This window comes from Engystomops pustulosus, chromosome 8, assembly GCF_040894005.1.
Source record: "Engystomops pustulosus chromosome 8, aEngPut4.maternal, whole genome shotgun sequence".
Classification (NCBI taxonomy): Eukaryota; Metazoa; Chordata; class Amphibia; order Anura; family Leptodactylidae; genus Engystomops; species Engystomops pustulosus.
Genome location: NC_092418.1, coordinates 45,481,549 through 45,508,748, shown reverse-complemented (window position 1 = coordinate 45,508,748; position 27,200 = coordinate 45,481,549). Strand labels below are relative to the sequence as shown.

At 43.0% G+C, this 27,200-nt stretch overlaps 2 protein-coding genes across 6 annotated transcripts in view; one reads left to right on the top strand and one right to left on the bottom strand.

Annotated features, from left to right (window-relative positions):
• The first annotated feature begins 6,634 nt into the window (after positions 1 to 6,634).
• On the top strand, positions 6,635 to 11,530 carry MPG (N-methylpurine DNA glycosylase). Of its 2 annotated transcripts, none has more exons than XM_072120808.1 (4): positions 6,635 to 6,718; positions 8,765 to 8,951; positions 9,876 to 9,978; positions 10,755 to 11,530. In XM_072120808.1, the coding sequence occupies exons 1-4, from the start codon at positions 6,699 to 6,701 to the stop codon at positions 11,120 to 11,122; spliced, it is 678 nt and encodes a 225-aa protein (XP_071976909.1). In that variant the 5' UTR covers positions 6,635 to 6,698; the 3' UTR covers positions 11,123 to 11,530. The 2 variants fall into 2 exon arrangements, with proteins under 2 accessions (XP_071976909.1, XP_071976908.1); XM_072120807.1 differs by having other exon boundaries at positions 9,876 to 10,080.
• Positions 11,531 to 16,147: 4,617 nt separating this feature from the next.
• The window catches only part of NPRL3 (NPR3 like, GATOR1 complex subunit), a 46,617-nt gene continuing 35,564 nt past the window's right edge, over positions 16,148 to 27,200 (bottom strand). For 3 of the 4 annotated variants that reach the window (XM_072120804.1, XM_072120806.1, XM_072120805.1), the window contains one exon: positions 16,148 to 16,392. In XM_072120804.1, coding sequence (XP_071976905.1) covers positions 16,227 to 16,392 — 166 coding nt within the window. In that variant the 3' untranslated portion in view covers positions 16,148 to 16,226. Of the gene's footprint in view, positions 16,393 to 20,184; positions 24,492 to 27,200 lie in introns of those variants that run through there. The other variant, XR_011849372.1, reaches the window with a different exon arrangement.

Genomic DNA, 27,200 nt, shown 5'->3' with positions numbered 1-27,200 from the left:
TATACACACATCCAGTATATACAGAATACACACACATACACAGCATATATACACAACATACACACAGATATACAGCATATATACACATGCATCCAGTATGTACAATATATACAGCATATATATACACACACAAACACATATGAATGCATTTACATAAATATTTATTATACTCACCTCCTTCATCGATGTCACTCGGCCGTCACATCCCGTCTAGAACGTGGTGGCGGGAGACAGCACAGGAAAGGGCGGCAGGTTACCGGGCCGCATGTGGGGTGGGTGGGCCGTTCTGCATGTGGGGTGGCGGGGCTGCATGTGGGGTGGATGGGCGAAACGATAGCAATCAGAAGATGGATAGATGAATTATAATTTGCTAATGATGTGCCCCTGGCCCACTGGCTATCACTGCCCCCCGCAGCTATCACCGCCCCCCCCCCTTTCCCCGGCAGCTATCGCCGGCCAGTATATCTTTTACAGGAGGGCCCAGGCCATGGATGTGACTGCTGTGGCTCGGGCCCTTCCCTTTCTGGAGCTCAGTTGCACCCCATACGAATGTGATCATTACGCCCCTGATGGTGATAGAAGAGTGCCGAAATCTTGCAAGACCTCTCACAGCTGAGATGTGCTACATATTGATTAAATGCAGAACTGCTTTACTAAATATTGCAAGACCTCTCACAGCTGTCCCTGCACAGTGATTGCTGACTAACCAGTTATAGCTAAAAAGAAAGAAAGTATCTTGCTGTCTGAAGTGATTTGTGTCCATCACAGTTAAAAGGCAGCACACACACACACACCTCCCTATCTGCTTCCCTGGTAACCCCTTCTTGCAGCTGTTACCTGCTGCTTGCTTCCAATTTATTATTATAAAACATTGTATATATGTATATAATGTATGTGTGTATACACTGTATGAGTTTGTATATACTCTGTATTAGTGTATAAATGTATATTAGTGCATAAAAGTGTATACTTGTATGTATAAGGGTGTGAGTATACGAGTGTAGAACTTTATGTTTATATAAGTATATAAAGGTGTGTATATATCAGTGTATAAATGTGTGTAATTGTATAAACATGTCTGTATAGGGGTACATTCACAAGAACGGGGGACGTATATCTGACTGCAAATTTACTGCAGGATATACTTCCCTCATAGGGCTCGGTATGGTGAGCACAACGAGTACTCACCGTTTTGAGCAAAAGAGATAGAGCGTGCTCTATCTTTGGCCGTAAGAACGGCCATGAGGCCCTATTCTCTATGGAGAGGGGAGAGGTAATCACCTCTCCAATATGCCAGACGTGTGCCTGCCTGGCTATAGCCAGGCAGTATGACGTTATTGTGAATGCAGCCTGAATATATATATTTATTTTAAGGGGAGGGGGCCCCATGCAGAGGGGCCCAGCCTCTCCTAGTTATGCCCGATTGTAACATTTGTCTGCAGACTCTCTGTGATTCTTTGTTTACATGCATGAACTCTGTTGAATAGGAGGAGCTGCAGCAGGAGATTATGGCTCATCCCTAACCCTCTCCTCTTCCTGTCTCTATTAGTGAGGATGGACTTTGAGAAGAAAGGTACAGTGGGAGACGCCTTAAACATGGCTTAGAGCAGTGAGAGAGAGAAGTTGTATATATGCAGCATGCTGAGAACAGGGAAAGGCTTAAACTCTCAAAGGAGGCAAAGACACATTTAATATATACATGCAGAGACATGTCTAATGAAAGATTTCTTGAAAAGTGGCAACCCCTTTTATGGTAAAAAAAAGCTATAAATATGTTATAAATTGGCCATGAATGGTGAACTACACAGAATGAATAAGAAAGGCATCTTCATCTTTGTTTTCTATTCTTGGGATGTGAAATTATGTAAATCTTGGCTCCTGTGACATGTATTTATGGCTCATATTCTACCACTTCTAGCCCCTTTTCTCAAGTGAAACCAGTTTCATCTTTATAAACATACTCAAGATGATTTATTTCAATCCTTTAATGTTTCCAGCTGTTCAACCATTAATATCCCCAAGATCCTCCGTGTTGTTATCAATGTATTCTTGTGCATAGCACACATGGTCTAATTTTAGTCTGATTAAATCTACTGCACTGATGGCATCATATGACTTACTCTTACACAGGATTTCTTCAAAACCAATTCATAATGGTTTACAGCAGGAAAGGCAATTAAGATTTACCATCATCCCACCCACCTCCCCCACCGACACCCCCGCTCCCCGTGTCCTCTGAAGATGCATCAAGGGCCTTAGGTTTGACCTGTTGTAGTTTCATTGCTTCTACGACAGAAACTGGAGTGGAAACACTGATGAATCTCTCCTAAAGTATTTTGTGGCTTTGCACAGTAGGGCTACATGTCATCAGTGTGCTCTCTGCTACTGATCCATATATCCTCAAAAAGGTCCTTGTTTATTTATATATTGCACACAGATAGCGCAGTGCTGCACAGAGTTTGCCAAAAAGGTCCCTGTCCCCATGGGGCTCAAAATCTACTCAACCTACCAGTATGTTTTTGGAATGTGGGAGGAAACCGGAGGACCTGGAGGAAACCCACGCAAACATGGAGAGAACATACAAACTCTTTGCAGATGTTGACCTGGATGTGTCATCTGGTATATCCAGAATAACTAAGGCTGGCAAATGATGTAACTACCTTCTCCAAATCTGTCAGCCCTCGTAGTATATAGCCAGCCCATGCCCCCCAGTATGCCAATTTAACACTGTACTCACCTTTCCGACGCCCCCACCGGTCCTCTTCTTATTTCCAATGCTCCGGTGCCTCTTCGTGTCCTTCCGCTCCTCTTAGGGTCCCTGTGCACGGCCAGCACACAGAATGACTTCAGCTGCTTGTCAACCTCATTGTTTATGAGCCCCCGACACTGCCAGGGGACCTGAAGAGGAGTCGAACAACCCGAAGAGGAGCCGAAGAGGAGTGGAAGGACCCAAAGAGGCACCGAAGCATTGGAAGCAAGAAGAGGATCTGAGCGGGGCGTCTGAAAGGTGAGTACAGTGTTAATTTTTATAGACTCAAGTAAAAGCCGATTATTTGTGCTGAAAAATTCAGCTTATACTCCAGTAAATACTTTTTATTCAGATTTTTATGTGTGAGAATTATGAGGTGCACCACAGGGAATAATTATTTTTATATTTTCATAGGGATGCATTGATACCTAACATTTTTATGGTTATGTTTGGGTTTTTTTAGCTCTTTTTTAGGGAAATGATGTAATTCCGCAGGATCCATAACATTGGCCCTCATTTACTAAAAACAGTGCACACTGTGTCCCAAAAGTCTATCAACATATAACAGTTATTACCGCTGGTGGAATGGAAATTAGCGGCAATGTTGAGAAACATTTATTAAAAACAGTGCAAACTGCACTAGGTGTCTAGGTGTACCTGTGAAGCGTGCGCCAGATTCATGTGTTGTGTTGCACGTTCTTCATGAATCTGTGGCCCCTGCACCACTCCAACAGACTGCACTGTTTATTTGGTGCACTTTGTTCATTTTGCAGAATTGTGGCGCACGTCGTACACAATTACATTGTGGTGCATAGTCCAACTAACACTCCAATGCACACATTATTTATGTATTTTCGGACAAAACTAGCGAGGGCACTTTATAAATACACGGAAAGCAGTTTGCACTTTCTTTCTAGTGCAAAGTCAGACAGAAAACTGTTGAAAACACTTTAATAAGTGTGGGCCTTTTTTTTGTACGAACTGTTTTAATTTTTTCAAATCTATTTGACAGAATAAAACCTATATAAATTTTGTATCATCACGATCGTACTGGCCCAAAGAATCAAGTAGATGTCATTTGGAGCATACAGTGAAAGCCTTAAAAACAAGAAATGTTGCAGATGCATTTTCTACCATTTTATTTCAATTTAGGCATGACTGGAGGGAGGCTATGAAGAGGATGGAGGTCACAATATGAAGAGGATGGAGGCCGGGAGGTGACAATATAAGGAAGGATGGAGGACTAGAGGCCACAATATGAGGAGGATGGAGGACAGGTGACCACAATATGAGGGGTAAATGGAGGACAGGAGTCACGCTATATGTGAGGACAGGAGGCCACAATATGAGGGAGGATGGAGGACAGGAGGCCACAATATAAGGGAGAATTGAGGAAAGGAGGCCACAATACTAGGGAGGATGGACAATAGGAGGCCACAATATGAAGAGGATGGAGGCCACAATATGAGAGGAAAGGAGGACAGGAGGCCACAATATGAGGGGGATGATGGATAGGGCATTGATATCATACAGGCGGTCCCCTACTTAAAGGAAACCTACCACTTGAAATGGCAGGTTTAAGAAGAAAACACCGAGCACTAGCTCAGGGTGAGCTGGTGCCGGAGCTTATTTTTGTTAGTGTTTTAAACCGCTGTATCGCGGTTTAAAACACTTTTTAAACTTTAAAGCCGGCGCAGGGAGGTACGCGCTCGGCACTTACCATGAGCGCGGCTACATAGGAAGTGAAGGAGAGCCGTGCGCATGGTAAGCGCCGAGCGCGTACCTCCCTGCGCCGGCTATAAAGTTTAAAAAGTGTTTTAAACCGCGATACAGCGGTTTAAAACACTAACAAAAATAAGCTCCGGCACCAGCTCACCCTGAGCTGGTGCTCGGTGTTTTCTTCTTATACCTGCCACTTCAAGTGGTAGGTTTCCTTTAAGAACACTAGACTTACATACGACCCCTAGTTACAAACGAACCTCTGGATATTGGTAATTTATTGTACTTTAGTCCTAGGCTACAATGATCAGCTGTAACAGTTATCAAATGTAGACAGAGGGTGGACCGATTCACTGAATCAGAGAAAAGAAGGAGAGAACCAAAGTGCGCGACTCAGGTGTAGTATTAGAATAACAGTGGTATAAAAGACTGTTATGTGGTGCTCACCTTGCGGCTACCTTGTAGCCTAGCATGTAGTATATTCAGCCTTGCCACTCACCAGTTATCAAATGTGTCTGTAATGAAGCTTTAGTGTTAATATTGATTCTTATGACAACCCAACATTTTTTAAATCCAATTGTTACAGAGACCAAAAAAGTTCTGGCTGGGATTACAATGATAAAATATACAGTTCTGACTTACATACAAATTCAACTTAAAGGACACCTGTCATCAGGTCTGTGTCACTTGTCCTGTCACCTCTACCTGTTGGAGCAGCTCACAAGGTTCCCATCCCTGCCTTTATCTAGTTATTTCATACATTATTCATTGTAAAATCGTCTATTCTTTATTATGTAAATGAGGCTGGTCACATGGTCAGAGGCAGTGATGTCACCCCTGTTACCCCTCCCCTCTCCTCCCCCTGCTCATGTCTGTGTGTAATGTATAGTAAAGCATGGCTAGTGTGTGTATGTCATCTGCTGACATGCTGCATCCTCCTAATACACAGTTGACATCAGCTACACATCAATCTGACATGTTCTGCTGTAACATGGCTGCCTGGAGCTGTTGTATCTCTCCTATATACACACACACATGCACACACAGGCTGCAGGGGGCGTGGCCACCAGCACCAGGAAGCACATCATTATACAGCCTCACTCCATTATACAGGCTGTCAGTCATGCACTGGGGGTGTGGCTGTGCCTCCCACTCATGAATAGAGTGGACAGCTTGAATATGCTAATGCTTCATTGGACATTTCACAGGTCATTTGCATACAGCTTTAGGACCTTATTGCTTAGGTTTACAGGCATGTAGAGGGACAATGAAGGAATAGAGGCAATGCTCTCTAATGGCAGTTTATGAAAATATATTTAGTTTAGGGGGGTTATTTTGCATGACGGGTTCTCTTTAAGAACAAACCTACAGACCCTATCTTTTATGTAACCTGGGGACTGCCTGTACTATGCATGTCAGGGAAGCGACGGACTGGTCAGTAGGTGTGGTTCAGGGAAAAGTGGGAGGAACTTTGTGATGCCAAACGTGGCATTTTTGGTCCATTTTAGAGCATGCGTTTTCAGTCAGTTGAAAAACACATCTGTTTATGATTGTTTTCCCCAATAATCTTAATAAACAGGTTCTAAGCAACCAAACACAAACGGTCAAAATCTGGTGCATTTTTAAACGGACTGATTAATGCACGCTCTAAACCTGACCAAAAACGCCACGTGTGGCATCACCCTATTTCTTTAGTCCAAAAGTTGGGAGGAGGGGACAGATAGATAGACCAAGTTTATTAGGTCTGTTACCCATAAACCCAATGTAAAATCAGGGTTTTGAGCAGGTGAAAGTCATGGGGTTTTGGTCCAGTTTCAGCCCTAGTGCTATGTGACTATTCTGCCTTGTGGTGCTAGTATAATGCTGACCCCTGAGCCGTGCTGTGACTGACAATAACACATCTATAGGACGAGTCCAGAATTACACTTTCTTATTACACCGCAGTGATGTATATATCTGCACCCGGTGTAAGAGCCATAGAATATCAGGCACTGGCACAATGCAGTGTTAGGTGTTATGTCTTGATGTGTGGGTGTAGTTTCCACCTCATACAATATATGAGAGGGTAATTGTACAACTACTACAATAAACTTCATAGAGTGAGCACACGTTTGCTCTCTATGACCACTACCGCGCTGCGGACGAATCCATTGTGTATTATAGGGAGAAAAGGAAAGACCATCTTGTATCCCCGCTTGAGAATGGACGCGTCTGGCCGCTTACTTCCGGGATGCAGTCCATGTGTACAAGGTACTAGCGCGCTGCTGAGCGCAGCCACCTATGGGGGGCGCTACTGTGCGTGGTGAAGGGCTCTCTCCCGATACGGGTGTGAGGGCTGTGCTCTGACCCGTGTTTATAACGGCGCTTGCACGCTCCATGTTAATGTTAGAGAGCGCAGCCTCTACCTGCAGCCAGTATCACATGATATAGTAATACATAAAAGTGATTTCGTGCTGTGTGCAGCTATAAATAGTGCTGCCCGACTACACTTGTGTACACATAGCGGAGCAGGGCAGGAGCACGAGTCCTATGGCTTCATACATAGTGAAGCATGACAGGAGAACTGGTTACCTGCCCACAGTCACAGTGACCATGACTTCATCACTGAACCCTGGGCCTCTATGACCTTATACAACTATTTAACATCTCAAGACTCACAGTTGACAACATACAGACAGGTTCCCTTTAATGCTGTCTTTTAAGCCCCAGGTTGCATGAGGTTGCCAATGACTTTTGTTGAAGCAATACTACAAATTTTACAGTTTCCCTACTTCCTGACCTCTCTTAGGGAACATGAATTGCCTGCTCAGCCAATCACAGTCCTCACTTGTGACCTGTCCAGTGATTTGCTGAGTGACAATTTCCATGTAAAGAGGGTTCAGAAAGTAGCAATTGATGTAAATCCAGGAAGAGCCGGAATGTAAATTCTAGGAAATCAATGAGATATTTCTTCTTGAAAGTTTCACACTTTCACACTAGAAAAGAAGTTAAATAAAGAAATGTTAAAGAAAAGAAGACATTAAATATCAACTAGTTTTCACTGTGGCCTCAATTGAAGAACAACTTTCATACTCCTGTGCCTGATTGTCCTTTCTATTTCCACTGTAATGTACACACATCCCAAATACGCTCTCACTGCTTATCAGTGGGGTCATGTATACCCCTGTAGTAGTCCTAAAAATCCATCTGGAATGAAGTGGCTGCTGTACAATTCACAATATGCAAATACGTTTTCCAGGATGGGATAAGGAAATCAATGCCTCTGTTGGCTACTTTGTAAGGCAGCTCCCATTTCATCAAATATACGTTATTGATAAATAATGAAAAGTTTTATACAATTTTCCAATCCTTCTGTATAAATTCCTCTCAGCTTTCTAGATCTCTGCTTGCTGTCATTCTATAGAAAGCTTCCCTTTTTACTTCCTGTGGACAGAAATCTGGGCACGGTCACACAGTTGCACAGCTCGTAATATAACTGACATTAATCTCTATGATACTAACCAGCCATGCACCGGTGTACGCATAGAAGCTTTCTATAGAATGACAGCGATGTAGAAAACTGTGAGGAATTGATAGAGAAAGTAATTTGGAGAATTGTAAAACCTTTCATTATTCAAACAATGGCATTTATTTGCCAAATGGGAAGTATGACTTCCCACAAGGAACAGAATCCCAACTGACAGCGCTGTTACAACGTCTTTGCATCTCATCAGTACAGTGTAGGGAACTGGTTTAAGCTACATGAGAGGCTTCTGACATGGGTCGGGGAGGAAGAGCTCTCTGGGTTGGGCAGGTGGGCGTGGACGGTTGACTCGGCCGGCTGAAAACTGACCCGAGCGCTGCTTCTGTGTCCCTGACAGAGGGGATGAGCACAAGTTTGTTTTATTATTTATTCTTTTATTTATTTAATGTATGCTAGGTGTGAATGGGGCTGGACGAGAAGGTGAGTTGTAAATTCTGTATATTAGGAGAGGGATTAGCAATGTTTGGTTTTGTGTTATGCTGTGTTTGTTATGTTTTCTACTTTCAATTTTAATAAAAGATCTACCTTTTTTTTTTTTAAATCCCTCCCCAGCCCAGAATTTTACAAACAAACAATCTAACTAAAAGGAGATTCTTACTTCCTGTACAATGCACAATTTTTCTTTGTGCACCGATACTTGCACTTAGAGAAATAAAAATATTTTAGGTTTTAGCGCATTGCTGAACCCAAAACATTAAAATGTGTTTCTGGGCTAGAGAGGAAGTGAGATCCTTTAATACCGAATTTATATCAAAAACACCTTCGCATTTCAGAATGCCTACCAAACGAAGACGAGTACAAGTACCGGGTGAAGGAGAGACTGATAAAAAGAAAGTATCTGGAATTCAGAGAGAAAAAGATGTCGTCTCCAGCAAGTACTTCCCAAGCATGAATACACGCCTATTATCTGACTTCTACAATAAACCTTGCATTAACTTGGCAAAATCTTTTTTAGGACAGGTAATAAGTTATATTTTATTTGTATCATACCTGGTAATAAATGCACTTACATAAATGATACATAATGTATACACTATATGTAAGAATAACACAATTTTAATTAAAGTAATGCAATTTTGCATGTCAGATTTATCATAGTTGCTTAGAAAGCTTGATAAATGTGACTCATGAGATGCTTATGTTGTAGTCTGCAACTTTTTAGTCAAATTATTGCAAATTTGTCTCAACCAGGAGGGGGGCGTTTTCATAAGCCAGGAAGTGATTGAAGAGCAAGTATACAACTTTTTGAAAAGTCTCACTTAATAAATGTGTCTAGCACTTCTCCATTCACTTGATAAATCTGGAGTAAATTGGCTTAAATAAAAAGTGTCACACAAAAAGGGCACACATTTGGCAGAGGCAAGAATTATGAGACATTTTGAAGATAAAAATGATGAAATTGCAATGTATTTTGCCACAAGAAGGCATGCAAACCCAGCAAATAAAAAATGTTCTCCGATGAAGTATGCGTCTTATTGACTTCTATAAACTCCTCTATGACAGATTTGAAGAAATTTTACCCAGATAACAGGCTGTGAGAAAGGGAACAATAGAAATTAGATGGATGTTTTGATCACTTCATGCTAAAACCTCCTGTCAATTGTACAGTTTTCCCTAACAAACATATCCTTTCCCTCTGTTATTGTTGTCTCTTGCATGTATCATAAAGGCATTGACACATGGAAAGTTGCATTCTGTTCCAACAACTTGTCAATGAGTGTATACAAGATAAGGAACTTCTCATCTGGTATACTACGTGTTGTCTGAGGTGTCTTGTAGTACTGACAGTGTGACATGTTGTCTTCCCTTCTAGGTGGTCAATATTATTCTCTCTTTTTGTGTTTCACATCTGTAAAGACGATCTGACTGTGGTTTGTCTTTTAGATTTTGGTCCGTAGGCTCCCAGATGGGACGGAGCTTCGTGGGAGGATTGTAGAAACTGAATCTTACTTAGGAGGGGAAGACGAAGCCTCACATTCCAGAGGAGGTAAAAGAACAGAAAGAAATGTAGCAATGTACATGAAGCCTGGGACCATTTACGTCTATCAGATTTACGGCATGTATTTCTGTATGAACGTTTCCAGTCAGGGTAAGTTAGAACATTTAACTTTCTAAGACAGTAAAACAAGGGTGTATGGAAGAAATGAAAGTTTTTTGCTTGCCAAAACTTTAATACACCATGTTCCAAATTATTATGCAAATTATATTTATCTCTGATTTTCCTAAATGGTCAATGCAAATGACAGTCTGTATAATAAAAGTCACCACCTGCTAGAGTATAGATCACAACTCTTGCATCTGTTGAACTTGTGAGTTTTTGTGGAATTTCTGCTTGAATTTCTTGGTATGGTGTCAAAATCATCTCCCAGAACTTCATTTTTCCCAATTACCACTTGGGCTCCTATTGACATCAATAAGAGTAATTTTGGCATCGTTTTTACCCATGGAAAATCTGTCTCCAAAGCCTCTATATGAAAGTGCACTTTGCAGGAGACGGTGTTGAAAATAATAGCGGCCATGAAGCAGAGCTGCTGTTCTCCTGAGGCTATGGCCACCACCCTGGAAACCCCCTTTGATATAACATGGCTACACTGTATTCATTGTGACCTGAGTTCACTAGTAGTTCACTTGAGCTCCTTCTCTATACCTCATATGACTCCAGTATTGTAATCACATTTTGTTGAGTTCAAGTAAAAGTCATGTAAATTACATGAAGCTGAATCATCATAATGAAGTTGTAATCTTGTGACAATTTGTCTGCAGGAGAAGGAGCTGCTGTCCTTTTGCGCTCCCTGGAGCCAATTGAAGGTCTCGACGCAATGAGAAACTTCAGAAATGTCAAAAGAAACATTCAGAAGCCACTTAAGGATAAAGAACTTTGTAATGGACCCTCAAAACTTTGCCAGGCTTTTGCTATTGAAAAGACTTTTGACCGACAAGACCTTGCAGATGACCAGAGCACATGGTTAGAAGCCGGGCCTGAGGTGCAGGAGGAGGACATTGTATCATGTGCACGGATAGGGATCAGTAATGCTGGAGAATGGACTCGGAAGCCTCTGCGCTTTTATATTAAAAACAACATGTTTGTCAGTGTACGGGACAAAATGGCAGAGACTAGCGGAAGTACATAAATATGTATAGGTAGATGAGAAAAGGGTATAGGGAATAGTAAAATTATGCAGCAGCTAAATATTAATTTAGGTACCGGTAAAATCTACCCGAAAAATCACTAATGCAAGGATACAGGCTCTGTGACTCAGGTAATCTATCTATATTTGTTATCCATGGCCTCCTACATTATTACCGCCCATGAAGTTACAGCACTGAGGGGCTTTGGTAACAACCCCAGAGCCCTTCAGGCTGATTAGCATAATTGTAAAACTTTTATAAGGAAGGAAGCCACAGATAATAAATATAAGAAGATTATCACAGTGACAGAGCCTGTATCTATGAGTAAGTGTCTGTGATTTTTCATGTTGGATTTTAATTTTCTTTAAAGGTATGGTCATTAAAAGAAAAAGGCAGAATAAAATAACACTGAGGCCGCGGTCACACGATCCGCTAGGCGTCCGTTCATAACGCGACGCTAGCGCACAGGGGGCGGTCCTCGGCCCGACCGCACATGCGTTAACAGGGAAACGCATGCGATTGATAAGCCGATCGCATGCGTTTCCCTGTTAACGCATGTGCGTTCGGCCCGAGGACCGCACCCTGTGCGCTAGCGTCGCGTTATGAACGGACGCCTAGCGGATCGTGTGACCGCGGCCTAAAATAAGCCCCATACTCATTAAATTACTACTTAAATTGCTTTGCAATAAATAGGTTTTGGTTGTAGTTTGGGCAATTTTTAGCATTATGAGCACCCAATTTACAAGTAACTAACCATGTCTATTAACATGCACATATTTTCTTCTGAAGGCGCCTATTCCTGGGCTACCTATAGTTCCCAGGCTCTTATACATTGGATTGTTGGACAGTGCTTTGGTTGTATTACTTTTATGTGCCATTTTCTCTATTTCTCTTCAGTTCCAACCTTGAGTCTGAATAGTAAAATAAACATTGAGGGCGCGGTCACACGGTGCGTTTTGGTTGCGTTTTCATTGCGTTTTGAAACGCATTAGAACAGCTGAGATGAGGTGATTTTCCTAGTTACATTACTATTAACATTTACAAAACGCAGTGTAAACGTGGCGGTAACAAAACGCAAACATAAACGCATTGTTAAAGCATGTGTTAATATCTCGTTTACAGAGTTTTGAAACGCAAATGTTAACAGTAATGTAATTAGGCAAATCACCTCATCTCAGCTGTTGTAATGTGCTTCAAACCGTAACCAAAACGCACCGTGTGACTGCGCCCTTAAACTATTAAGGATTGCTAAAGGTCTTCCACAACCTCCTACTCAAAATCTTTAAACTCTCCTGGTACCTTGGAGGGTCACACCTCTAATCTTTGCCTGAGTGAGACATAATCTCTTACCACACCCTAATTTTGTCTTCTCCCCTTTCTCCCTGTCTGCAGATCGCTCTGAAGGGTGTGTGATACTGAATGACAGCTTGTTTTCTCAATTATTTCCTGCAGTTAAAGATTCTTGTACCAATATTTTACAATTCCTTCTACTGAAATGAAGATTTTTTTTAAGGATGGAAAAAACTGCTATTTCCCCCCGTACTCTTATTGATTTCATTGCTATGATGTCACAGGCTCCACACCCATATTATGAACGTACTGGCAGGGAATCTGGGAGGGGGATAAATGACACAGTTGCATTTTTGGCACCATGATGGGTTTTCTGTGCAGCTGTTGCTTTTATTCACCATAAATGTTACTAGGTAGATGTAAGATATAATGATTTGTGAGTATACAATCACATATTGTACTATATATCTAGTGGACAGTAGCGAGAAGTTGGCCAACATCCATATCATATTTCACAACATGACATTGACAAACAAATACATAAGGTTTTAGTTTACAAAATCTTCAACCACTCGACAGTAACATGCAGTGCTGTTATAGGAATTCTTCCCAGCCCTCTCATTTTTCACTGTTTCTGGATGCCTCTCACATAATTCATTAATTCCATATTACTTGTACCGTATACTTATTGTTCAGGCACTGCCTGCTCCAAGATTTCACTCCTCCGCTTGGCCCGTTACAGAAGTTTTCCACCAACATGTCTAGCGACTCTTTCACAAGTGACATAAAATGTACATATGTTTTTCCATGGTGTATGGTAATTAGATGTATCCAGTCTTGTCTGACCACCCACTTGGACATGTTTTAGATCAGTCCTGCATTGTCAGAAAGCCAGGCAGTTACTTACTCAGTCCAATGATGTCAGTATTAGGCCGGTTCTGTGGAAATGGGACCGTGTTCTGGTTGAATTCCATGGACTTAGCACAGTGCTGGGTACAGGAGTCCTTGCATCATAGTGAAATATGATGCAAGAAGTCCCTTCTACACTGAACAATTCTGCTTGCAGGCAGTGACTCCTTGCATCAGATTTCACTAATGCATGGACTCCTGTCCCTAACACTGTGCTCGGTCCATGGAATCCGACCAGCACACAGCCGGCATAATAAAGGCCACAAACAATGGGCCTGTTTACTGTTGCCCTAGTTTCGGCAGCCCCCAGAAGTTTATGTGTGAATTAGCTTCTAGTAACCAAGTAAGCAGTAACTTTTTTTTCTGAGCTTGTGTCTCTGTGTGCTGTATACAATTAAGGCTGCAGCAACCGCCTATATACGTCCCCCATAGACGGCAATGGGCGCACGCGTGTGGCATCGTACCACTCCGTACCCGGACATGTCCTATCTTTTCCCGCATTACGGCGACGTGCGCCGTACATCCCTATGGAGAGGGGCAGGGGTGAGCAACGCTCACCTCCTCCTCCTCTCCCCGCGCTGCCGTTGCCTGCCATGCTACGGTACGGCGGGCAACGGCAGTGTGAATGTAGCCTAAGGGTTTCCTCCCCTTTGGCACATACGGTATGAGCTAATTCATATAAATAACGCCAAGCCCAGTAATTAAAAAAAAAACAAAAACCGTCAAATTGATAAGGGGTGCAGGGTACATAAAGGAGGTATATAAGTTAGCATTTTGTGCTTGGTGATAGCTCTTCTTTAAAGTGTAACCGTCATTTCAAAAAACTTTTGATATGTTGTAGGGCAGGTAATTTTAAGCCCTTTTGCAATTGGATTAGTTACCCGAATCTTGCTCCTTTCTCTTGTATTCTGCAGACTTCCCCTAGATGTCAGTAATTTCACATATGTCTGTTACTATGGACATTCGTCTTATACAGGAGGAAGAGACACGCCCCCATCTCTCTTCCTCCAGTCAACTGATTACCTCATGTGTCACTGCCCCAGCACTCAGTCATGTGAAGAAGCCCTCACTAATGTAGTAACCAAGCACCTAAACTCTCATCTTTCCTCAGCTTTCCCTACACTTGTGTATAAGCAAATAATCCACACAGACACAAACTGCAGCCCCCCTCCCCCCACACAAGGAAATGGCAGGAGAGAAGAAACTCCAAGCTATGCGATCATGTGCTGTGCTGAAGTTTTACTTAGATAGTAGGTACATAGATAGACAGATAGATAGATAGATAGATGGATAGATAGTTACTGTAGCTATATAGATGATAGATAAATATGAGATGGATGGATACGGTGTCATTGGTCAGCAGCAGGCGCTTGTGATGAGGTGACAGGAGGCAGGCTCCATCCCTCTATCTTGCTGATTGTAGTTTTTTTGAGAGCTGGAAACCCTGGTTGCTATGGGCCAAAAAAGGTACTAAATGAGGACCAAAAGTTACTTTAAGGAATAATTCCCAGGGACACCTGGAGCAGAATTATGTATTTTAGTTTTTTTTTCCTCAGAATGACGGTTACACTTTAAGGGATTTACCAGGCAAGAAAATTTTAAATAATGGATTAAAAGAAGCCCTGCTGATCCTGTTCCCTGATGGTCTCCGCTTATGGGTCCCATCTAAACAAACAGAAACCAGTGGCAAGTTTAAAAAAAAAAAAAAAATTTAACAACATTAAGCAAGTTCATCATGTTAAAGGAAATCTACCATCCAGCATGATAAAACAGAGACACTTACTGTTAGATCCAGGCACCGTGACTGTGGTAATGTTCTTATATTTGTTATCCACGGCCCCCTTCCTTCTAAAATCAACTTTTACAATTCTGTTAATGAGTTTGATGGGCTCCGGAAGATGTTACCAGATCCCCTCTGAGCTGCAGATTCACAGGCTGTTACACTGTGCAAAGAGCACTTCCCTTTCCCGCTGTAAGCTGGAGCTTCTTCTGCTGCTGTGTGATTACATCAGGCGGAGGAAAGGGGGGAGGGGTGCTGAGGGAGCAGGGGGGAGACATTGTTGCAAGTTACTCAATGGTCCCCAGTAAAAGTATTTCATTTCATGCAGTTCAGATACAAATTGTGTGGGTTGAAGGATATGAAACCCCATTATACACTAAAATAGCATCTGACACAAATAGGTTGCAGTTGTAAGAAAATTACAATGACACCTGGCCAGAGATTTGAAAGAAAAAGTTCAGCAGGCTTGGAGGGTTTCTTTTGACTAATGTGTAGAGTTACATTGTATGCAGTTACAACCATTTAGTGATTAGGAGTTTATATTGTGACCACAGTCCCTTTGTAACCTAGGGAACCTGTCACATCCATTAAGCTCCATAAGCCTTAAAACGTATGAATATTGCTGAATAAAATACTTTTATTCCTTCTTTGGCTAACGAGATATCCAGCTCAGCCGCAGGAGGGGTGGAGGGGTGGTCATGGAAAACCAGGGTATAGCTTGACTGGATATCTCCTCTACCATAGAAGGAATAAAAGTATTTTTTTTCAGGCAAGTTCACACATACAGAATTCATTCAAACTGCTTTTGTACGCATGGTAATCCATGTATAAGGTACTTTTTATTGCTAATGCAACTTTCTGGAGGTGGCAGGTTCCCTTTAATGACCCATGTGTCCCCAGCCGATGAGAGTTTCCATTTATTTGATCCTTTCATGGACCAGAGCTACGGAGAAGACAAATGGGAGTGTAAACATCCCCCAACAAGTTCCCCTGATACACGATACCTCCAGTTCTACAGGTCACAGTGTAATAAGGCAGACACTAGGAGCATGTTTTACACCAGTGCTTTAATAAATTAAAATAGAATATGTACAAAAGCAAAACACTGGCAGCATTTGGCAAATCAGTCATGGAAAAACGGACTGAAAGACAGATATAACCGGATCTTCGTGGTTGGTCACTACCAGTACACTCCGGAATTTATCAAACAGCATTAATAGCTGAGATCGGCGCATGTTTTCATTGTACATGATTTCTTCTAGATGATGTTGACCTCGGAAATAGTGCAAAAGCCTAAGATGAAGGGGAGAAATATGGTCACTCACTGAATAAATCATTGCCCGGGATCCATGATGTATTACTGTCTTCAGTTGTACAGGAGTAATCACTAGACTGGTGAACAGCATTGTGTGCTCCATCATACTGAAAGTATCCATCACATGACATCATTAGACAGGTCACACCTGCAATTTCTACGACCCTATTGTGATCAAAAGGGAATCCATCATAATCAATAGTAGAAGTTTATTTGGCTATAATGGAGACAATAATTGTAGGCTTCGTTCTGATTGAAGATACAGGCAATGTACAGACGGACCTCTCTGGACCCTGTGAGCACTGGTGAAGCTCTACGTGTACTGGCCTGTAGCCTCAGGCTATAATGACTAACTGCAAGAGTTATCAAAGGTTTTAATACTCGTTCACTTGACATCCCATAATTCTAATAATGAAATTATCATGGTGATAAATAATTTTATCTGGAATTACACTTACAAATTAAACTTGGGCCCGTGAGCCCTCTTCATACATCCTTAGGGTACATTCACATCAGTGCGCTGCAGAGGAGGAGAGATGCGCGCTGCTCACCCCTCTCCTCTCCATAGAGCAGCGTAGGACCGGCACCGTAACACAGCGAAATATAGAACTTGTCCTATATTTCACAGTGCACACTCTTGGTGCGCCGGGACCAGGCACCATAGACGTCAATGAGGACCAATATGCGTCGGCAAATGGTGCAGCCTCTTCTGTTCGTGAGAATGAGACCTTAACGCCATTATGACATATTCTACACGCATGTCATAATTAATGGAAAATACAGCTCACAATGTATTATAACAATTATTACATTTATTGTACACATTTTGCTGAATGATACAGTACAAAAGTAATAGTAAAAAAAAAAACAAGGATGTTTGAACACATATGTCTAGAATAAGATATGCCTATATATGTAGGCACAGAAGCTTTTAAAGCTTGCGCTGTACATCCTGTATTGAGCTACAGTTGGTATATTTATAAGCTTGTGTACCTCCATGGCGGTGTTTTTTTATATTTATATCTTATTCTAGACATATGTGTTCAAACATTCTTGTTTGTTTTTCACTAAAAGTAAAGTAATGTTCCTAGAGATCCTATAGAGGGATTAAAAAAAACAACCATCAAAATCAAGTATGTATAAATTAGGGACACTTACACATAGAACTAGACACTGTGCATCTCATATTTGTTATCCATGGCCCTCCTTCCTTCTAAAATAAACTTTTTAAATTATGCTAACATTTCCTCCCTCCTACCGTGTGCTAAAACTTCTGCTGTCATAAAATTGCAGCAGGCACAGGGAAGAGTGTGTGTGTGTGTGTGTGTTTGGGGGGGGGGGGGGCAGACATGCTGCTGCTGCACAGTGTAACAGCCTGTAAAGCTGCAGCACGGCAGGGCTCTGGTAACGTTCCCCAGAGCCTTTCTCGCAATTTAGCACTAAAAGTTGCTTTTAGAAGGAAGGAGGTCCTTCCTTCATGAATAACAAATATAAGACTATTACAACAGTCACTGTGCCTGGATCTATGAGTAGCTGTACCTGGTTTATCATGCTTGATTTTGATGGTAATTTCCTTTTAGAATCCAAACTACTGTAATGCGTTTCATGAGCAATTCCTTCTTTAGGTAATGAGTTTGGATGGAATGGTGACAAGGTCAGTGCTTCTTCCTGCCCACAGTACAGGACTGAAGCTCAGGTGGACAGGGATAAGTTCCTCTCCTCTGTTTTTGAGTAACTTTTTTAACACTTTTGGCCTAAGGATTCTGCTTTGATGCCTTCCTTCTTACAAGGGAAAATCCGTTACAAAAAGGAGAGGTTCAATGCGAATGCATCAACACTGTCTTGCAGCAATGATGGACAAGTCCTTCTCCAGCATGTCTGTTATGGAGGTGCATGGTCTGTGGGCAGGCTACCCACTAGACCAGTGATGGCAAACCTTTTAGACACTGAGTGCCCAAACTACAACCAAAACCCACATATGTTCCGCAAAGTGCCAATCCAACAATTTAAGCAGTAACTTATTACTACCTGCTCTTTCACAGGATTAAATTGTATAGACAGCTGAGGACACCAATATAGTAGAAAGAAGGAGAAGAAGTTTGGATTATCATTGTAGCTTCCTTCTAGGGTCCTGGGTTGCCTGGGACTGCAAGAGGCCTTGAGTCCTGTCTGGCAAATTCTGCCCTGGAATGATGGCAAGAGTGCCCATAGAGAGGGCTCCGAGTGCCACCGCTGGCACCCGTGCCATAGGTTCGCCATCACTGCACTAGACCAAGCACAAATGTCAAAAGTGACTGCCATGGGCAAGCCTAAGATTGCTCCAGGGATAAGCGGCTGTCACAGAGCACGTAGTTCCACAACATAAGCATAACAGATTTGGGAAACTGACAGGATAGTGAAGATAAATTCATTTAAATGCAGCAATATGTTGAAGATGGACAACCCCTTTAAGGAGTCACTTGACTCTACCTAGAAACCCTTGCTACATATAAACCACATTGATACGTTGGTTTCTGCTGTCAACTGACAATCCATCAACAATGACATCCAAAAATGGGGAACTCAGCAGCTTAGATAATGGGGATATATTCTTTTGTCATTTACGTGCAGCTATATGTCATCTCATTGGTGAAGAAGAGACTGATAAACTGCTTCTGGTGACCAATCCAATGCCGCCTTGTGTAACGTGACTGAGGCGCCTGGACTCTCATGTGCAGCTGCAAACACTCCTCCTGCGCTTACTACAGCACTTCTAGCAGCCAAACCATTGTACTTCCATAATTGCTGGGTGGAAACATTGTTGTGGGAAAGGCAATATCTGCTTAGCTTTTCATTTCGGATCCTCTGCCAGCGCTCATCCTCTGGGGAGCACGCTTGTTTGAATAATAAACAAATTGAGGGTTTTAGTTTATGGGATTTTCCATTGCCTTAGGATCTAACAGATGTTTAGCACAACTGACAGAACACAGTTATATCCTGCAGCTAAAAATATCCAGACAGTTTGGGTTTATTTCCCCTATAAACCCCCCATTAGTGAGGAAAGCGGTGCTTGTGGTGATACTACTAGCTGTATGACAGGACAAGGCTTCTGGTAAATGATAATCCTCAAGTCATTGTAACCTGCCAGAAAGTAACAACTGACTGGGATGCCAGAGCCACGGCACGAGGAGAGCATATTATCTCTTTATTGGCTAAAATAATAGGTTTTGGGAAAGGGTCATGACCAGGGCTGGCTCCAGGTTTCAGTAGGCCCCTGGGCGACAGTGCCTCACTGGGCCCCTTAGCAGTGAACTCATGTGGTGGCATTAAAAATGCAAAACCGTAAGATATCAATATTAATATACAGCCCCCCAGGCTCCATTAATTTATATACAACCCCCCGGCTCTATTAATAAATATACCCCCCCATCCAGGTTCCATTAATTAATATACACCAGGCTCCATTAATTAATATAACCCCCCACCCAGGCTCAATTCATTAACATACAACCTCCCCCCAGGCTCCATTAATTAATATACCCCCCCCAGCTTCATTAATTAATTAATATACACCCCCCCCAGGCTTAATTAATTAATATACACCCCCCTCCAGGCTCCATTAATTAATATACACCCCCCCCCCCACCCCCAGGCTCAATTAATTAATATACACCCCCCTCCAGGCTCCATTAATTAATATACCCCCCCCCAAGCTCCATTAATTAATATACACAAACACACCAGGCTCCATTAATTAATATTCCCCCCAAGGTTAATAAATGCTAACTTACCTCAAAGTGCACGCATCTCACTCTGCTACATCTTCAGAGTGAGAACAGCGTCTACTGTGGAGCAGAAGGGATGCTGGCATTGTGAAGTCACGTCGGCCAGCGTCCTGCACAGTAATAGATGCTCTGCAACGGAAATACATCAGCCGCGCCGATGCTATTATGTTCTGTGAGTGCCGTCTGCGTCACCGCCCCCGTTACCCGCGCCACACTGTGAGTGAGGCGCTTCTCTCAATTACATCAGCGACAAGTATCCCAATGTCATTGAGTTTTCTTATCTTGCCTGTGTGTGCCGTGGGCCCCTCTTGCCCGGATAAGCTGGGTGCTGGCGCCGGCCATGATTATGACCTTTTATACAACCCTAGTGGAGAGGGGTAGGATGGAGTGTATATGAGAGCATGTTCTGGACGCTTCACCCAAGATGAATCAATATGTAGGGGGAGATTTATCACAATTGTCTGAGGTAAAATTGCTCCCGTTGCTCATGGAAACCAATCAGAGATCAGCTTTCATTTTATAAACAGCTGTGGGAAAAATTCGAGCTGAACTCCGATTGGTTGCCATGGGCAACTAGATCAGTTTTGCTCTCAGACACCTCTGATAAATTTCCCCTAAATGTACAATACTGGTGTGAATAGAGGGCATAGACCCCACAGATCATATTACAGAAGGGAAGACTTTTAGAAGAACTTCTAGGCCTGCAGCTTGTTGCTGCTAGGAAAAGTTCCAATAAATAAAGGTTGCAATATATTCTATATAAATTGTAGCAAGCCTAAAGGGAATATACTACGTGTGGCTATCCTCCCTTATAATGTGGTAGGGGACCACGGAGATCTGTTCCTGACTATATTAATAACCCAAACTGTCCCCCAGCTGCAATGGAAAATACTTTGCACTTAGCCGCGGCAGTTTTTACAGTATGTTTTATCTGACAGACCTGTTTTCATTATCATATTTTTCCTGCTGCTAGTACATTTACTTTCCATTAAGGGAGACAGACTACACCCAGCGCCGCACAATGCACTGTCACACGCTGATCCTACACAGATCATCTCTGCCGCTAGCCTTCCCAGAACTTACACAGGGTTGTGGATAATAGAGATCTTATCCTCAGCCTGACAGTTTCCATCTGAAATGTAGCTTTGACTATGTAACTATGACTGTTCTGCTTTAAAGATCATTTTAACCCCTTAACGCCAAAGCCACTTCTCACCTTCCTGACACGGTCCATTTTTTTCAAATCTGCCCTGTGTCACTATAAATGGTTATAACTCTGAAAAGCTTTAACATATCCAAGTGATTTTGAAATTGTTTTCTCGTGACACATTGTACTTCATGTTAGTTGAACAATTTTAGTGATATGTTTTGCGTTTATTTATGATAAAAACGGATATTTGGTGAAAATTTGGAAACATTCTCGGTTTTCGAAATTCAAAATGATCTACTTTTTCCATACATAGTCATACAAGCAAAAAAACTTGATAATTAACATTAACCGAATGTCTTCTTTATCTCTCCATGTTTTTTTATGCATACTCTCACTTTTGTAAGATGTTATGGGGCTTTGAACTTTGAACTACACCCCTTAAAGTATGTAAAACAACTTTCATGAAGTTTGTTAACCCTTTAATTGTTTTATAGGGGATAAAACCTGCTGTATGGGCACACGCCAGGGCATTGAGGGGGGAGCTGCGCCATTCAGAGCAGATTATGCATCGTCCATTTTTATTGGCTATACAACTGTTATGTTTTTGGCAATTTGGACATATAAGGGCTTATTTTCTGCAACATTAGATGCACTTTACAAATACTACATTTTAGTTGGTCATTAGCTTATTGATCAGATTTTATTAACTCTTAAATGTATGTAGGAAAAGAAAATAATAAATTTTGGTTTCCTTTCTTCTTGTATTTTTTGGGTCCGTACACCGTACACTAAAAAAAAAAAAATCTATATTATCTTAATTCTATAAATAACTAGATAACATACCTCATTTATATTGTGTTTTTTTAATATATTTTTACAATTTTACTGAAGAAAAACAAATATAGAGAAAATCTCATTTATTGTCGTATCCCCATCTTTTCTTAGACTTAACTTTAATATTTATTAGTTGACAGAGCTGGTTTGGTGCTTATTTTTTACATGTTATGTTTTTGTGTAAGGATTTTATGAAAAACCGGTAATTACTCACCGGTAATTGTGTTTCCTTGAACCACGACAGCACCCAACCAGAGAGAGGGATCCGCCCCCAGGGACAGGAAACCCAGACTTCAAATTCTGCGGTACGTCCCACCTCCTTCAGTGGATTACAGAGACTGTATGGGACTTAATGTTCTTGATTATTTCTGACCACCGTATCATTCAGTATCACTTTCAATGAGAGAATCTCACACCTCTGTGACACACACATAACACTGAACACCCAAGTGTGAAAAGAATTTACAAGGGAGGGAATAACCAGGGTGCTGTCGTGGTTCAAGGAAACACAATTACCGGTGAGTAATTACCGGTTTCCCCCTCTCACCACGACAGCACCCAACCAGAGAGAATAACATAGATGAAAACTTTAGGGAGGGATAACCGAAGAAAGAACTCTTCGCCCAAAGGAAAGTTCCTGTGCACCTGCTACATTTAGCCTATAGTGCCTGTAGAAAGTGTGTGGAGAAGACCAGGTGGCAGCCTGACAAATCTGATTAACCGACACCTCTCTAAATTCTGCCCATGAGGAAGAGACTGCTCTAGTGGAATGGGCTTTTAGACCTTCTGGTATCGGCTGACCGGCTGCTACATAAGCGGAACTAATGGCTTGCCTAATCCATCTAGCTATAACTACCGCTGAGGCCTTCTGCCCCCTATTCTTGCCACCAAAAAGAACAAAAAGACTATCAGATTTTCTCCAATCTCTAGTCCTATCCAAATAGAGCTCAATGGCCCTTTTAACGTCTAATTTGTTAAACTCCCTTTCCCTATCCGTAGAAGGGTTACTGCAGAAGGATGGGAGCCGGATCTCCTGGGATCTATGGAATCTAGAGACTACCTTTGGTAAAAAGGCCGGGTCTGTCATCAGAACTACCCTGTCATCCAAGATCTTGAGAAAAGGCGCTCTACAAGATAGAGACGATATCTCTCCAACCCTACGGGCGGAAGTGATTGCTACCAAAAATACGACTTTAATGGTCAACCATTTTAGTGAACAAGACTCCAGGGGCTCAAAGGGGTCTTTTATCAGATAATTTAATACCAGAGTGAGGTCCCAGGGGGGCACCGTACATCTCCTAAAAGGGGTCATACGAGATGCCGCCTTTATGAACCGAGATATCCAGGGATGAGAGGCTAAAGGGGACTCAAACAGGGAGCTAAGGGCAGAAATCTGAACTTTAAGGGTGGCAGGTTTTAGGCCCTTATCTAATCCTGCTTGCAGGAAATCTAATATCTTAGCTATATTTGGATGAGCTAAGTCTACTTTATCTGGAGAACAAAAATCTGAGAATACTCTCCAGACCCTAAAATAGATCTTAGAGGTAACTACCTTTCTGCTCCTCTGCAGGGTTGTAATTACCTTGTCCGAGAGGCCTTTTTCCCTCAAGATGCGCCTCTCAAATTCCAGGCCGTCAGATGGAGGTTCGCAATCTGCGGGTGGAATACTGGGCCCTGGGAGAGGAGATCGTGACTCTCTGGAAGGATCCAAGGGTCTGATATCGAAAGCTCTCTCAGTACTGAGAACCATGCCCTCCTGGGCCAGAAGGGGGCTATAAGAATAACTCTGGCCTGGTCTTGTCGTATCTTCTTCAGAACCCTTGGGAGAATAGACAGGGGTGGAAATGCGTAGGCTAGGCTGAAGTTCCACTTGATTGAGAAGGCATCCAGACTTAAAGATCGGTCTCTCGGGTCTAGGGAGCAGAAGAGCCTGACCTGTCTGTTCTTTCTTGTGGCGAATAAATCTACCTCTGGTTGACCCCAGAGTCTGGTTATCTTGGAGAACACCCTCCGATTCAGGGACCACTCTCCCTGACGTAAGAGATGACGGCTTAGGAAGTCTGCCTGCAGATTGTCCTTGCCCCTTATATGTACTGCCGATATTGATCTTAGATTGGCTTCCGCCAGCTCTAGAATCTGATACGAGAGGCTCATTAAGGACCCGCTTCGGGTACCTCCCTGGCGATTCACGAACGCCACCGCTGTGACATTGTCCGAGGCAATCTTCAGGTCTGTCCCCCGAATCATCGACAGAGCTTGTCTGATTGCCTGCAGGATGGCTTCTAGTTCTCTGTGATTTGAGGACTTCTTCCTGGATTCCTCGTTCCATGACCCCTGGAATAGGAGGCCCCTGACCTGGGCTCCCCAACCCGTAGAGCTCGCATCCGTAATCATGGATAGGGGGTTCTCCTCTCTCCAAGGCCTGCCTGCCTGGAGGTTCTCTTCTCTTAGCCACCAACTCAGGGAATCCAGTATCTGTTGGGGAAGTGTAATCCTCTGGTCCAAGGAGGACTGGTCCCCCCTCCAGTTTTCCAACATGAAGAGCTGTAAGGGCCTTGCGTGATACATCGCCCAGAGCACCGCTGGAATTGCCGCTGTAAAGAGACCCAGAGTCCTCATAATCTCCCTTATGGTAGGGGATGGCTGTCTGTACAGCTTCTCCACCGAGGCTACAATCTTCACCACCTTGTCCTGAGGAAGGAAAGATTTCTGCTGAGTGGAATCTAATGTGATGCCGAGAAATATCTTTGATCTGGCCGGAGTAAGGGAGGACTTCTTCAGATTTATCATCCAGCCCAGGCGATGTAGGATCTTCATCACCACCCTTATCAAGGTCTGCAACTTCTCTGCCGAACCTGCGATCAGCAGGAAGTCGTCTAGATATGGCACAAAGGTGCCCTGATATCTTCGTATGTAGGCTCCCACTTCTGATATTAGTTTTGTGAAAACTCTCGGTGCTATCGCCACTCCAAAGGGTAGAGCTCTGAATTGGAGGTGCTCTATCTTGCCGTCCATCATCACCGCCACTCTCAGGAATCTCTGACTGTCCGGATGAATAGGGACGTGGTAGTATGCATCCGCTAAGTCTATGGAAGCCATAAAACAATCCTGAAAGAGCAGGTTTACGGTTGACTTTATCGATTCCATCTTGAATTTTTCCACTTGTAGGTAGCAGTTTAGTGGTCTTAAATTTATAATGGTCCGGAATGTGCTGTCCGGTTTCTTTATAAGGAACAGGGTTGAATAAAATCCTGTCCCTCGATCCTGCAGTGGCACCCGCCGTAGCACCTCCTTTCCCAGTAAGGATCTTACTTCGGTCTCCAGAGCCTGTCTTTCTGCTCTTCCGGCCACTGAGGTTATCTTGAAACGCTGTGGGGGAGGGGATAGAAAAGGTAATTTTAGGCCATCTTGTATGATCCCCAAAATCCACTTGCTCCCTGTAATCTTGCTCCACTCCTCCTTGAACAGGGAGAGCCTTCCCCCCACAGGACCCCTGGTGTCATTGCTGACCGGGACGTTTACTGGAATCCTGAGGCCGGGAAAACATGAATCCCTTAGACCTCCTAGAGGGTCGCCACCCCTCTTTCTTGTCTCCGGATCTCTGAGGAGATCTAAATCGCCTTGAGGGGCGAAAAAACTTCCTCTCTTGAGGCCTTGTACTAGGAAAACCTCTCTTCCTGTCAGCTGCCTTTTCCAAGATGTTGTCTAGTTCAGACCCAAACAAGAATTCCCCCTCACAGGGAATACTACACAGATGACTTTTAGATGGAAGGTCACCTGTCCAGTTCTTCAGCCATAAGGCCCTTCTGGCAGAATTAGATAAGGCCACTGATCTTGCTGATAACCTTAAGGCGTCCACCGAGGCATCGGCTAAGAAGGCAGAGGCTTTTTGTGCAGTGGTAACCTCCGAGATAAGATGTGACCTGGATGCACCAGCCTTAATCTTCTCCTCCAGCTGGGAAAGCCAAACAAAAAGAGACCTAGAGACGCATGTAGCCGCGACGTTGGGTTTAAATGCGCCCGCTGCTGCCTCCCAGGAGCGCCTTAAGAAGCCATCTGCTTTTTTATCCATAGGATCTTTAAGCACACCTGAATCCTCAACTGGAAGCGCACTCTTTCTAGACACTTTAGAAACGGCAACATCTACCTTCGGTGCCTTGTCCCAAATCTCTGTCTCCTTCTCAGAAAAGGGATACTTCCTCTTCATAGCTCTAGGGATAAAAACCTTTTTGTACGCCTTGCGCCATTCTGCCTGGATAAGGGAGGAAATATTCTCATGGAAGGGAAAAACCTTTCTCTTCCTTTCTCCTAGACCCTGGAACATAATGTCTGTTACAGAGCGTTCTTCCTTTTCATCTTCTAATTCCATAGTTGATCTTACTAATTTCACCAGATGATCAATATCCTCGATAGGAAACAGGGGTCTGCCTGACCTGTCCTCCTCTTCTGACTCAGATGATTCTCCCGAACTAGGGCCAGAATCTTCAAGCTGCCTGGAAGTGCCTGGGGAATTCTCTGACCTGAGGGATCTCCTTATTTCCTGCACAGAAGTACGCACCTCCTGCTGGATTAGCATACGCATGGATTCAAACAAGTCCGACTGATCTTGTGCTAACAGGCACTGAATACACTGGTCACAGTTAGGTTTTAAATAAGAGTCAGGCAGATTATCTCCACAGATTCTACATGCATGATGTTTAGACTTTACAGTGGCTTTCCCCTTACGAGATTCTTCCCTCTAAAATAAGAATCACATAAGACATCATCAGAACCAGTTTAAAGGCATGGTAAGGCCACACTCACCAATCAGCGGACTATCCCCCTACTCAAACTTTACCGTAGCGGTGTCCACCGACTCTCTACCACCTTCATTAGAACTCATCTTATTCAGTGGTGAGGATACAGCTCCGTTTCATCCACGACTGGAGCAACTCCTGTGGCTGGCTGTGGGTGCTAGAAACAACACACAGGACTCCTGTGTGGGATCTCCTTTTAAAACTCCCGCCTCTGACGTCATCTCCCATGTGGACGCTGGGCG